Source organism: Leucoraja erinacea, chromosome 4 (genome assembly GCF_028641065.1).
Source record: "Leucoraja erinacea ecotype New England chromosome 4, Leri_hhj_1, whole genome shotgun sequence".
NCBI lineage: Eukaryota > Metazoa > Chordata > Chondrichthyes > Rajiformes > Rajidae > Leucoraja > Leucoraja erinaceus.
Genome location: NC_073380.1, coordinates 1,935,229 through 1,950,306, shown reverse-complemented (window position 1 = coordinate 1,950,306; position 15,078 = coordinate 1,935,229). Strand labels below are relative to the sequence as shown.

At 43.9% G+C, this 15,078-nt stretch overlaps 1 protein-coding gene across 3 annotated transcripts in view; it reads left to right on the top strand.

The window, feature by feature from the left end:
• The window catches only part of itga9 (integrin, alpha 9), a 369,220-nt gene that overhangs the window by 233,387 nt on the left and 120,755 nt on the right, over positions 1-15,078 (top strand). For all 3 annotated transcript variants that reach the window (XM_055633502.1, XM_055633503.1, XM_055633504.1), the window contains exons 18-19: positions 5,689-5,839; positions 14,058-14,144. In XM_055633502.1, coding sequence (XP_055489477.1) covers positions 5,689-5,839; positions 14,058-14,144 — 238 coding nt within the window. The remainder of the gene's footprint in view (positions 1-5,688; positions 5,840-14,057; positions 14,145-15,078) is intronic.

Sequence of the window (15,078 nt, the reverse complement as noted above, 5' to 3'; positions counted from 1 at the left end):
AGGATTCTTCGGGGTAGGATTTGCACCCATTTGAAAGAGAATTAGTTAATTAGGAGATCTGTAAGGCTTTGTATTTGGCAGGTCGTGTCTTATAACTTTAGTTTTTTGAGGAGGCCTGTGATCAGTAGAGCTTCGAAGTAATCTGAACTGAGATCCCTATTGTTTGTGATATGTATAAATGAGTTGGATGTAATTGTATTTGGGTTAGTTATAAGTTTGCAGATGACACCAACATTGCTCGGGCCATAGACTGAGGAAGTCTGTCAATGTATCGAGTAGGACACAGACTAGCTACAGAAATGTGCAGAGAAATGTCAGATGGAGTTTAATCTGAGCAGATCTGAGGTGCTGCAATTTGGAACATTGAATGTAAGGGGGAAATCATATCATATATATATTAAAATTCTGTGTGCGTGTGTGTGTGCGCGTCTTTTTTCCTGTGAAACATATCTCCTCGAAAACCAGACGCCGAAATGGGGACATTTCTGCACAGATTACCTTGTGATTTTAGAAATCCACTCCTCTGTACATTTGGTACATTCTTTTCCCAACTTTTTTATTAAAATTGTTGACCAATCTGGCCTTTTTTAAAATCTGACCACTGCCCAGCTACTAATGTTACAATAACGTTCAAATTTTTACTTCTGGTTGAAATTTTCCTTATGATTTCGAAAATCCGCTCCTCTGTAAATTTGGTGAATTTTTTCCTGAGATTTTTACAAAAAATTATCACCAAACGGACATTTAAAAAAAATATAACAGTTGCCCAGCTGCTGACCTCACAATGCCTTTGCTCGTGGCCCCGCCCCCCAGCCACTCTGGATTAATTCAGCTATCAACGAGCATGCGCGCTGTTTCCTACGAGTCACGTTACGCTCCCCCCTCCTCCCCCCCCCCCCCCCCCCCCCACGTTATTCAAAACGTGCAGAAAGAGCAAGCGTTCTGCAGATCCGGAGGTCACTGCCGCTCGCTCACAGCTGCCTGCTCACTCACAGCCGCCTGCTCACCGGAGGCCATCGTCTTGCTTCTCAATCCCGTCCGTTTCCCCTGCCTGATCATAGAACATGGCGGTTGTGGCGGCTGGCCGTTACCCCCCCTCTCTCCACCCCCTTCACACCCCTCCTCCACCCCCCCCCTCCCTCCACCTCCTCCCCTTCCACCCCTCACCCTCTTTTCCCTCCCTACCTCCTCCTCCCCCTCCCTTCCCCCTCTCAGCCCCCGCTCTCTCTCCTCCCATCTCTCCCTCCCCCCTCCCCCCCTCCCCCCCCTCTCCCCTCTGTATCTTCCCCCCCTCTCTCTGTCTCCACCTCTCCCCTTTCTCTCTCTTTCCCTCACTCCCCTCTCCAACCTGCCCCCCCCCCCCCCCTCTCAAGCCAGCCGTCCGCCATCTCCCCGGCGAGGAAGATATCAGGCCCCACCTGCACATGCAGTGTGAGAGGCCGCAGCCCCCACTCGACCATCCAAAGGGGCTGCTCCCCAAGCCCCAGCCACATTCCAGCCCCGCACTCCCTACACCTGGGCACAGAGGGGGGAGGGGTCTCCCTGTCCGTCTGCTCCTGGGCCCGGCCAAGACGGCCCAGGCAGCGGACAGCCGACGGCTGCACCGGGGTCGACCGCGCGTCCCCAGAGAGGGAGCACGCTGTGTGTGTGTGGGGGGTGGTTAGTGTGTGTGTGACGTTGCAGGCCCCCCCTACCGAATTCCAGAAAGCTGCCGAGAGCTTTGGTGCACGCACCTCGCACGCTAGCATTTCGACAACATTCTTCGAATCCTACACCAACGGTCATTCTGACTTTGTTTGTGAAGAATAAAGTCTTGAATTCCATATCTCCCGCTGCTAACCGTTCCTTCCCCCGGCTAACCGCTCCTATCCTGCTCCCCCCTGCTGCTGTCCGCTTCGACTCGGGTTTCCAGAGAGATGCAGAGAGTCCGACCCAATCTCCCAGAGCTACTAGAGATCTCTCTCTCTCTCTCTCCCCCCCGGGCTCTCATCGCTTTTCGCAGCCCGCTCGCTCACCGGCACCGATCCTCCTCTCCACCCCCTCCCTCTTCTCCCCCCCCCCTCCCCCTCTCCCTTCCTTCCCCTTTTCACTTCCCCACACTTCGAAACAAAGTTGCCGCTCTCTCCTCCCACTGCTGCAGCAGGCAGGGGAGCGGCTGCAATTGAGGGAGGCTCCCCCCCTCCTCTGGCTACCACCCCCATCTCCAATCCTTAGACTCCTTCCTCTATTGGGTTCCCCACCACACCCAAGCAGACCCCCCTCACTTGGTACCCAACCTCCTCAAATCACCCCCCCGTCCCTTCCCCCCCCTTTCTTCCCCACCCATTGCCACGCTCAATCCCCTCTACTCCGAGATCTCTTTCCCTGTCCCTAGAGATTTCCTTTTCCTCTCCCCCTCTCCTCTCCCCTCTAACCCCCTCTATCTCCCCCCTCTCTCCCACAAATCCTTCTCCCCCCCCCCCCCCCGCCCCCCCCCAAGTCTCTCAAAAATTAACAGGCTTCTCCATGTCTCTCCCCCTCCCTCTCGAAACAAAGTCCCCCACTCTCTCCCTCTCTCCCAGGGGAGGGCCTGCTCTCCCCCTCAGTTCTCCATTCGCATTCTCCCCTCACCCACTCTCCCCTCATCCTCCTCCTCCGCCTCCCCCTCCCTTCCCCCCCTTCCTACCCCCACTCCTCCCCCACGCAGGAGCGCCAGCATCGCCGACGTCTCTCTCTCTCTCCCCCTTTCCCCCCTCCTCCTCTTACATTTCGTCGTGTTTAAGTACGCTTTTTTAACCCCCACCTCCCCCCCAAGTATGCCCCACTTCCCACCCCTCCCCACCCCCTTGCCTTTCCCCCTCTTTTCCGCCCACTCCACTCCGTCTCCTCACCCCCACCCCCCCCTGTGTGTGTAGGGGGTGGTTAGTGGGGGAGCATGTGGTGATGCCGCAGGCTCCACCATCCACCCCCCCCCCCCCCCCCCCCGCGCAAATCCGGAGATATGTAGGGTTTTTTTTAACACAGGAAGGTGGAAGGTGCTGCTGTGGGTGGTGGTGGTAAGTGTACATATGACACCAAAATAGATGGTATCGTAGATCGTGAAGATGATTATCGAGATTTACAGCAGTATCTTGATCAACTGGGCAAGTAAGCTGAGGAATGGCCAATAGAGTTTAATGCAGATGTTGCCTTGTAGAAAGTCAAACCAGGGCAGGACCAACACCGTGAATGGTACGGGCCAGAAGAGAGTTGGAATGGAGAGATCTTGGAGCACAAGTACTAGACTCAAAAACCAAGGGGACAGAGGACCTCGAGCGCAACTTTATTAGACAGAGGATGGGCATATGGAATGAGCTGCCAGAGGAAGTAGTTGGGGCAGGTACAATAACATTAAAAATACATTTGGACAGTTATATGGATATGAAAGTTTTTGTGAAATATGGGCCAAACGCAGGCAAATGGGACTGGTGTAAATCGTCACTTTGGTCGGTATGAATAGGTTGGGCTGAAATCCCTGTTTCCATGGTATATAACTCAATAACACTGGCCAATTCTCTGTGAACTACCAATTTATTTCCCCGACTGAGCAGTCCCCGATGACAGGGACCTCCCCACGTAGCGCATTTAAAGATGGATAGTAAATGACTGTTGCTCGAGTCATTCTCAGCACCCGTATGTGGCGACTCTTCACATACTTTGTGTGTGGCATGCAAAACAAAGAATTTCACTGTGACATGTCACGTGTGATCATAAAATATCATTCACGTCTTGTCAACAAATGAAATAAAAGTTGTGATGTGAAATAACCTTGAAAAGCTTGTTAGTAGCGTGACTTACTCCAGAAAAGTTCTTTTAATTGGATATGATTATTATAGTATTGATAAAAAGCATTATCCAATTGAAGGTTTTGGCCAAATTTATCATTTCAAATGCCGCTTCACATCCTTGTTAAATGCAAATCGAATGTTGAAGGGGCTGTCCAGCTGGGACACTGCAGCTCCAGTCTAAATATTCCATTCACCCAGCACTTGGCTTTCCAGACACTAGGAGGAAACCTGTTTAATGTTCTGCGTTTGAACCATGTGTCATAATTTATGGGAAAGCAATTTATAACACTCAGCCCTCTTCCACCCCCCCCCCCCCAACTCTTTAACTATTAATTCCTTTAATTTTCATACTTTCCAGTCAAATGTTCTGCCAGTTTTCTTCAATAAAAACCTCTCCGTTTCACGATTTGCCTTAACAGTAACCGTTTGTCTTTTTACATATTCTTTTTTCAAGAAACCAGCCCAATCAATGTTCCCACATTGAACTTGTATCTTTTTATACACTCTAATTTATGATCACAATGATAATCCAAACATTATAACTCTAGTTAGAGTGAGGAATAAACAAAAACAACTTAAAAAAAGTTTGTCTGGCATTCGCTGCCCGTGGCTTTTAGCTTGTTCTGAACAGTAGCCCATCCCTGCTTGCACTGGAAAGCTTCAGATAAAGAAAACTAACTCATCCTTTTCCAATTTGTACTCTACCTGACATCTCTCAGTAACATAGAGGATTATATTTGAAATATCTGAGTTCAAAATGCACCAGATTGATCAATATTCCAAAATGGTATTCCTTACATTTTATCCAACAGGTTTAATGGCATCAGTTTCTAATTTTGATGGGTTTACTGTATTTACGGTCAGCTTTTGGAACCGGAGGCCTGCTCGTCTGAGAAGAATTGATTTACAATTGGTATTCACAAAGCGTTCATAAGTGATTGATATGTATCTCAATAATTTTCCAAATATGCATATCCTTGACAGTAGTGTCTCTCTGTGTGTTCTGTTTACCCCATTCGTATTCCTAATATTTCACCCTCTCTTCCCTCCTAAACTTGAGACTGTAGGAAATGGGAGATGCTGGGAGAGAGAGTGAGAGGGAGAGAGAGAGACAAGGAGAGAGAAGAAAGAAAGAGAATGGAAAAATAAGAGGGTTGTGGTTCCACGACTTTGCAACAAAGGTCATATATGACCATTTACCCGTGTGTATATTCAGAAATAATTGGCATGATTTCCATGCCATTTGGAGATATTATTTAATGGATGCAGGAAGATTGTTCCCGTTGTTGGGGAAGTCCAGGACAAGGGGTCACAGTTTAAGGACAGAGGGGAAATCCTTTAGAACCGCGATGAGAAAAACATTTTTCACGCAGAGAGTGGTGAATCTCTGGAACTCTCTGCCACAGAAGGTAATTGAGGCCAGTTCATTGGCTATATTTAAGAGGGAGTTAGATGTGGCCCTTGTGGCTAGAGGGATCAGGGGGTATGGAGAGAAGGCAGGTACAGGATACTGAGTTAGATGATCAGCCATGATCATGTTGAATGGCGGTGCAGGCTTGAAGGGCCGAATAGCCTACTCCTGCACCTATTTTCTATGTTTCTATGACATGTAAAGTCCACATGGATAACATTCAAAGTCAGGATCATACCCAGGTTCCTGGAACTGTGAGGTTACAACACTAACTCCTGTGCGATCATGACGCATGAATGGAAACAATTTACTTTGGGCTATTGTTACTAAACAAGATATCAGTGAATATTCACCTTCAGGTTCTGAAACTTTTTACTGAAGGAAAATGTTTCAAGCTTCTATCAACAGCAGCAATGTGATAATTCTGAACAGTTCAAAATTATAATTTATTTTGTTTTTAATATTTTTCAGCTTTGATGGCCACAAGTCTTTTCTAGCACTGGGGGCTGTGAAGAACATCTCGGTGAATGTGACCATTTTAAATGCTGGAGATGATGCATATGACACCAACGTTTACTTCAACTTTTCGCAAGAGATCTTCTTCATCAAAATGTGGCAGAAGGTTAGTAATCAATAGAACTCTTGAACTTAAGGCTTAAAAACTTTGATCTGTCTATTGGAAGCTGATACTCAGACTGTGGCTGACCCGTGAATCTTTAAATCTATATACCTGTATCCAGGTATTTGAAGCATTTTTTCATTACAATGTGTGATATAATCTCGTGATGCTGCATGTTTATTTTGCTTTAATTTAAAGCACGTTGTTAAATGATGCATTATTAACAGCAGCTTGGTTGGTCATTTTCAATGGTGTCCCTCAAGGGTCTTGTGGCTCGACTTCAAACCATACTCATTGAGGAAGCTTGGCTTCTTGATTGGAATACATGAAAAAGAAAAAATAATTCAATAGAATTGTCAGTGAGTTTATTGACTTGGATTGTGGATCAATAGTACAACAGTGTGAAATGTTCCCATGTTTCTTTGGAATTTCTCAGTTTTGAACTCTTGACATTGTGTTACAGTAAATCAACTAAGGACTTGTTTCCTCTTGCTTATACCTATGCTGACAGATTTGTTAGGTCGCCAGCTTGCAGCAATCATCATGAATCCCTCCGATTGAAAAGAATATCAACTTCCATTGGATCTGAACTGGATCCTGTCCAGTTTGGACTGAATTATCCAAAATGTTATTGGTAGCACAATAAAATATATGTGTCTGGGCATCTCAAGGATATTTTTGTAAGAACACTGGAAGTGCAAATATTGGGATGTAATTGAAGCAGCCGATGTGGCCACACATTTTAGTGTGTCGCTGCCCATAAGAAATAATGAGGAAATTTGCCTCTCCAGTTTACCCGCCACTTCTCTTTCTATAATGTTTATTTCCAGTATTTGAAAGTTTGGCTGTGAGTACATGCCAGTTATCTATGGGCTTTGGATTCCTGCCTACTGTTAAGTTAGAGCTTTCTGTGTGGGTGGATGCACAATTAGTTTAGTTTAGTTTATTGACATGTGTAGCGAGGTACAGTGAAAAGCTTTTATTGCCTGCTATCCAGTCAGCAGAAAGACAATGCATGATTACAATCGAGACATTGTACAATGTACATACATTGGAGTTTTGAAGAGCAGAAACAAGGCTTTGCAGGTACCAGCCAACATCCATAAACTGCTTCTGTGCTAGGATATTTAATGATCACCGCATGTTAAGTGTGGTGCATGATATTCAAAAAGGGTGAGAGCAGCTAAGGTGTGTAAATGCACATATCAAAGAGTTCAAGATTGCCAGGTATTCTGATTGCTGCCACAGCAAAGCTACAGTAAGTTGAGACTGGATTCTTGTTAATATTCAGCAGAAGACTGAATATTAATAAGAATATTAACATATTATCAAGGGACTCTCATGGGCGACGAATCTGAGAGAAAACATTACCCGCCAAACTCCACGTGCCTGAGAAAGCAATGCCATTTGATTTACCATTCATCCTGCCGCCCTGGCCAAGTCTGCTTTCTACACATTATTCAATCTGAACAGAGATGTAGGCCCTTTAATTCATGCAAATCACAGTCATACTGCACGGAAACAGGTCCTTCAGGCCAATATACCTCTTCTTACTAATATGTACCATCTACTCTAGTCCCATCTGCCCGTTAGACAGGTATCCCTCTGAACTTTTCCTATCCATTTAAATGCCTTTTTAAATGTTGTTATAGTACCTGCCTCAACTACCTCTTCTGGCAGCTCGTTCCATATATCCACCAGCATCTGTGTGAAAAAGTTACTCCTCGGGTTCCCATTAATTATTTCCCCTCTCAGCTTAAACCTGTGTTTCCTGGTTCCTAATTCCCTTCTCTGGGTTAAAGGCCCAGAGTATTTACTCTTTCTATTCCCCTCATGATCTTCTACACTTGATGGGTAAGGCTCACTTACCAATAACTTCCTGGATTATTTCTACTTCCTTTCTTTAACTAAGGAACAGTATTGGTGACTCTCCAGCCCTCTGGGACCTCACATGTGGCTAGAGAAAACACAAAGATCTTTGTCGAGGCACCTGCAATCTCTTCTCTTGCTCCTCTGAATAAATTGAGATGGATCGCATCAGGCCATGGGAATCTATCCACGTTAATGCTCCTTAAGAGCCCCAACACCACCTCCTCCTTGATTTCAAACATGGAAACATAGAAACATAGGCAATAAGTGCAGGAGTAGGCCATTCGGCCCTTCGAGCCTGCACCGCCATTCAATATGTTCATGGCTGATCATCCCTCAGTATCCCGTACCTGCCTTCTCTCCATACCCCCTGATCCCTTTAGCTACAAGGGCCACATCTAACTCCCTCTTAAATATAGCCAATGAACTGGCCTCAACTACCTTCTGTGGCAGGGTGTTCCAGAGATTCGCCACTCTCTGTGTGAAAAATGTTTTTCTCATCTCTGTCCTAAAGGATTTCCCCTTTATCCTTAAACTGTGACCCCTTGTCCTGGACTTCCCCAACATCGGGAACAATCTTCCTGAATCTAGCCTGTCCAACCTCTTAAGAATTTTGTAAGTTTCTATAAGATCCCCCCTCAATCTTCTAAATTCTAGCGAGTACAAGCCGAGTCTATCCAGTCTTTCTTCATATGAAAGTCCTGACATCCCAGGAATCAGTCTGGTTGAATCTTCTCTGTGCTCCCTCTATGGCAATAATGTCCTTCCTCAGATTTGGAGACCAAAACTGTACGCAATACTCCAGGTGTGGTCTCACCAAGACCTTGTACAACTGCAGTAGAATCTCCCTGCTCCTATACTCAAATCCTTTTGCTATGAAAGCCAACATACCATTTGCTTTATTCACTGCCTGCTGCACCTGCATGCCTACTTTCAATGACTGGTGTACCATGACACCCAGGTCTCGTTGCATCTGCCCTTTTCCTAATCGGCCACCATTTTGATAATAGTCTACTTTCCTGTTTTTGCCACCAAAGTCACATTTATCCACATTATACTGCATCTGCCATGCATTTGCCCACTCACCCAGTCTATCCAAGTCACCTTGTAGCCTCCTAGCATCCTCCTCACAGCTAACACTGCCCTCCAGCTTTGTGTTATCTGCAAACTTGGAGATGTTGCATTCAATTCCCTCATCCAAATCATTAATATATATTGTAAATAGCTGGGGTCCCAGTACTGAGCCTTGCGGTACCCCACTAGTCACTGCCTGCCAATCTGAAAAGGACCCGTTTACTCCTACTCTTTGCTTCCTGTCTGCCAGCCAGTTCTCTATCCACATCAATACTGAACCCCCAATACCGTGCGCTTTAAGTTAGTATACTAATCTCTTATGTGGGACCTTGTCAGAAGCCTTCTGAAAGTCCAGATATAACACATCCACTGGTTCTCCCTTATCCACTCTACTAATTACATCCTCGAAAAATTCTATAAAATTCGTGGCAGAGAATTCCAGAGATTCACCACTCTCTGTGTGAAAAATGTTTTTCTCATCTCGGTCCTAAAGGATTTTCCCTCTATCCTTAAACTGTGACCCCTTGTCCTGGACTTCCCCAACATCGGGAACAATCTTCCTGCCTGTCCAACACCTTAAGAATTTTGTAAGTTTCTATAAGATCCCCTTCAATCTCCTAAATTCTAGCGAGTACAAGCCAAAACAGCCCATGCATATTAGTGTTCAAGAAGGAACTGCAGATGCTGGAAGATCGAAGGTACACAAAATTGCTGGAGAAACTCAGCGGGTGCAGCAGCATCTATGGAGCGAAGGAAATAGGCGACGTTTCGGGCCAAAACCCTTCTTCAGACTGATGGGGGGGGGGGGGGGGGGGGGGGGGGAAGGGAAAAAAGGGGAGGAGGAGGAGCCCGAGGGCGGGCGGATAGGAGGGTGGGAGGAGACAGCTAGAGGGTTAAGGAAGGGGAGGAGACAGTAAGGGCTAGCAAAATTGGAAGAATTCAATGTTAATGCCATCCGGACGCAAGGTCCCCAGGCGGAATATGAGGTGCTGTTCCTCATGCATATTAGTATTCCTTACACTTCTGAACTTTTCAGCTCAATGGCATCTCACAGCAAGGGCACCTGACATTTGCAGCAATGTTGCCATCATAGCTCCTGGCAGGACAGGAGGGGGAGGGTCAATTGGCATTGCAATTGGGGAGGTGCTATTGGGATTTTTTTCCAACTCCAGTGCTGAGGGAGGCTCACGAGCTATGATCTTTGCTGAAGAGTGCTCGAATCTTGCCTTCGGTAACGGGTTGAGTTGGAGGACTGCGCCGCCCGTGGGGGCTACAGATAGGGGATGGGTGAATTGGGGAGCAGACACTTGGTCTTGTGTTTCTTTAAAACTCTATAGTTTATGTGAGTTTATTCAACACATCACACTGCAGCCCAGCAAGAACAAGTATGAACAAGCAAGAACAAGAACACTTAAATATGTGATATAGAATCCTGGAACAGAGCAGCTATTATTTTACCAATTTGTACCTCTATTCATTGTGGTTTATATACTCAACATTAAGCATTTAATATCGCACTTTGCAGATCTGTTGCTCTGTGGAAATAAAATTAAGGAAGTGCGACACTTCTAATAATTCTTCAATTTTTAATCGCCCAAAAGGTTGCACCATCTTTACAATTGATAAGGCATCAATGCTTTTCATTTTTTTTAAATTATTTGATAAGGCCCATTTGAATGAATAAGTTTATTGGCCAAGTATTCACATACAAGAAATTTGCCTTTGTGCTCTGCCCACAAGTGAGAACATGACATACAGTGGCAGTTAAGAATGATACATAAAACATTAAATATTAATAATAAAACATTATTGATTAAAACATGTGAATTGAATAAAATAGCAGAGCAAAGGGAGGCTACAGATTTTTGGTTATTGAGTAGAGCTACTACTCGTGGTAAAAAAGCTGTTTTTATGTCTGGTTGTGGCAGCTTTGACAGTCCGGAGTCACCTTTCAGAGGGATGTAATTCAAAGAGTTTGTGGCCAGGGTTACTAGAGGGGTCAGAGATGATCTTACCCACTCGTTTCCTGGCCCTTGCAGTGTACAGGTCGTCAATGGGAAAAAAAACACCCTTGTGGTCGTAATTCAAATTTTAGAAAAATATTTGGATCTTTCTAATTTTACAAACCATTCCAAATTCCTTAAAAATGTGCATTTCACATATTTTTAAACTGCTTTATGGTGAACATTCCACTGTACGAGCAATTACATTTATTTCCAGAACACCCAAAGGTTTTGTTCACAGTAATGAAAGAGGCTGGGTTGGAGCATTGACATTTCCTGTGCATGGGGCAGCCAGTATTTAACCATATAACCCTATAACAATTACAGCACGGAAACAGGCCATCTCGGCCCTTCTAGTCCGTGCCGAACACTTATTCTCCCCTAGTCCCATCTACCTGCACTCAGACCATAACCCTCCATTCCTTTCCCGTCCATATAACTATCCAATTTATTTTTAAATGATAAAATCGAACCTGCCTCCACCACTTCCACTGGAAGCTCATTCCACACAGCTACCACTCTCTGAGTAAAGAAGTTCCCCCTCATGTTACCCCTAAACTTTTGTCCATTCATTCTCAAATCATGAATCTTCCCTACTCTCAATGGAAAAAGCTTATCCACGTCAACTCTGTCTATCCCTCTCATCATTTTAAAGACCTCTATCAAGTCCCCCCTTAACCTTCTGCGCTCCAAAGAATAAAGACCTAACTTGTTCAAATTTTCTCTGTAACTTAGTTACAGAAACCCAGGCAACATTCTAGTAAATCTCCTTTGTACTCTCTCTATTTTGTTGACATCTTTCCTATAATTTGGCGACCAAAATTGTACACCATTCTCCAAAATTGGCCTCACCAGTGCCTTGTACAATTTTAACATTACATCCCAACTTCTATACTCAATGTTCTGATTTATAAAGGCCAGTATTTACAGTGCATTCAGAAAGTATTCAGACCCCTTCACTTTTTCCACATTTTGCTACCTCAGAGCCTTATTTTAAAATGGATTACCTTTTTTTTAAATCATCAATCTACGCACAATACCCCGGAATGAAGAAGCAAAGTAGGTGTTTAGAAATTTTTGCAAAGTAATTAAAAATAAACAACTGAAATATTACATTTACATAAGTAATTCGGACTGTAAACGCCTATCTCACCAGGGACTAACTCTACAGAACGTTTTTCCTTCCATTATTTATTATGTAAAAGAATATGTGTGTTATGATTGTGTTTATAATTTGTTTGGTTGTTTTGTTGTTTGTCTTTTGCACAAAAGTCCGCGAGCATTGCCACTTTCATTTCACTGCACATCTCGTATGTGTATGTGACAAATAAACTCGACTTGACTTGACTTGACTTGTATTCAGACCCTTTGCTATGACACTCAAAATTGAGCTTAGGTTCATCTTGTTTCCATTGATTATCCTTGAGATGTTTCTACAACATGATTGGAATCCATCAGTGGTAAATTAAATTGATTGGACATAATTTGGAAAGGCACACACCTGTCTATACAAGGTCCCACGGTTGACAGTGCATGTCAGAGCAAAAACTAAGCCATGAAGATGAAGGAATTGTCCGTACACTTCCTAGACAGGATTGTGTCAGGACACAGATCTGGGGAAGGGTATAAAACAATTTCTGCTGCATCGCTGCTCCCAAAGAGCACAGTGGCCTCCGTCATTCTTAAGTGGAAGAACTTTGGAACCACCAGGACTCTTCATAGAGCTGGCCGCCCGGCCAAACTGAGCAATCAGGGGAGAAAGGCCTTGGTCAGGGAGGTGACCAAGAACCTGATGGTCACTCTGACAGAGCTCCATAGTTCCTCTGTTAAGATGGGAGAACCTTCCAGAAGGACAACTATATCTGTAGCACTCCACCAATCAGGCCTTTATGGTAGAGTGGCCAGATGGAAGCCACTCCTCAGTAAAAGGCACATGACAGCCCGCTTGGAGTTTGCCAAAAGGCATGAGAAACAGGATTCTCTGGTTTGGTGAAACCAAAATTGAACTCTTTGGCCTGAATGCCAAGCGTCACATCTGGAGGAAACCAGGCACCGCTAATCACCTGGCCAATACCATACCTACGGTGAAGTATGGTGGTGGCAGCATCATGATGTGGGGATGTTTTCAGTGGCGGGAACTGGGAGACTAGTCAGGATAGATGGAAAGATGAACGGAGCAATGTACAGAGAGAGCCTTGATGAAAACCTGCTCCTGAGCATTCTGGACCTCAGACAGAGGTTCACCTGACATAGCTTGAGAGGATCTGCAGAGAGGAATGGGAGAAATTACCCAAATACAGGTGTGCCAAGCTTGTAGCATCATACCCAAGAAAACTTGAGGCTGTAATCGCTGCCAAAGATGCCTCAATGAAGTACTGAGTAAACGGTCTGAATACTTATGCAAATGTGATATTTCAGTTATTTATTTTTAATTACTTCGCAAAACTTTCTAAACACCTGCTTTTGCTTTTATTATTGGGTATTGTGTGTAGATTGATGATAAAAAAAAAAGAATTTAATTCATTTTAGAATAAGGCTGTAACGTAGCAAAATGTGGAAAAGTGAAGGGGTCTGAATACTTTCTGAATGCACTGTACATGCAAAAACATTCTCTGATGTTTTGGGTTTAATCTTTACCCTGACACCGATTTTTTTTTAGGACTGGCCATTCTTATCCTTCCAGATGGAAATTAACATCTGAGAAGGGAGGGAAGTGAGGGAAAATTTACCACCAAGATCATGGAATTTAGAAGAAAATATACGTGCCAAATGAAAACGTATTATAAGCAAAAAATGAAATTAAATTGTATTGACATGAAATGAGTAAAGGAAAAGAAGAATTTTGAAAGATTTACATTTTAAGTGGCATTCTCCTTTTTGAGATAGTTTTACTATCTGTTGTAGCAGGCGGCATTTCCCGATGTTAATCTTTTGAACTACTTTTAATCATATTTCTCGCAACTAGGTCAAATATTTCCCTGTCGAGCAACAATGTTATAATTAGTGCCCTTCACAAAATTTACAAATGGCCTGATTTGACCTGACAGAGGTGTTTTCTAGGATGTTTTTACAGGCATTGATTTAAAAGATTGATTTGTTTTTAAAGTTAAAATGTAATGAGCTGATATATTTCCTTCTAGACTTTTAATCACCATTGAGTTTGACAATATAGTGATCGCCAAAGAGGGAGCTGATACTCCCATTATTGACTATTGTTTAGAACCATCTTTCTAGCTGTGATTAGCAGTTTCTCACCCTGCCCATTATCACTTCAGGAAGAAAAAGGCACTAATTGTGAGCTGATGGAGACAGACTTCCTGAAATGCAGCGTGGGATTTCCTTTCATGAGATGGCAGTCCAAGGTAAGAGTGCTGAGTCTACGTTTATACCAGATGCTACACTAGCAGCCGGTTTTGATTAATGCCATTAAAGCTTCGGTCTGTTTGTCATTGTCCTTGTGGAGGGATTTCCTTTGGTTCTCTAACGCTGTTAGCACAGCTTCAATTTTAGAAGATTAGTTAACTCTGTGCTGTGCTCCTTTCGTCTGTTCTTTTAAAGCACGTGCAATCCCACTTTGTTCCAATTGCATCTACCCTGTACAACCCTTTGGACGTCATGGCATGAGCTACTGAAATAGTGATAGGTCTCGTTACAGAGATCCAGCAGCTTTTGTGAGTGTTTTTTTGTATGGAACATTGCAGAAAACACCCATTTAAAACAGACAAAAGCTTGGAATATGTGTTTGTCTTGGATTATTATTAAACTGGCAGATGAATCAGTCTTCCAAGGAAAAACATTGACTATGATTAGAGATACATGGAAACAGGCCCTTTGGCCCACTGAGTCCATGCTGACCATTTATCAGTACTAGTTCGAATGATGAATCTGGAATCGAATTGAAGTTGCAAATATAAAAATCCATTGTGGTGTTGTGAAAGCGCATCTGGAGAAGTTGGATGGAGTATTTGCTGGAGTCGAAGGGCCGAATGGCCTACTCCTGCACCTATTTTCTATGTTTCTATTCACACTAGTTCTATGTAATCCCACTTTCGTATCCACTCATTATACATTAGAGACAATTTAAAGAGGCCAAATAAGACTATAAGGCACAGGAGCAGAATTAGGCCATTCAGTCTATTGAGTTTACTCCACCATAAAATTATGCCTTGTGTATGTTACCCTTTCAACCTTTCCTTCTGCCTTCTCCTGATAATCTTTAACACCCTTCCAAATCAATCTCTGCTTTAAATCTATAAACATTTTAACCTACCAACCTGCATCGGTCTGAAGAAAGTC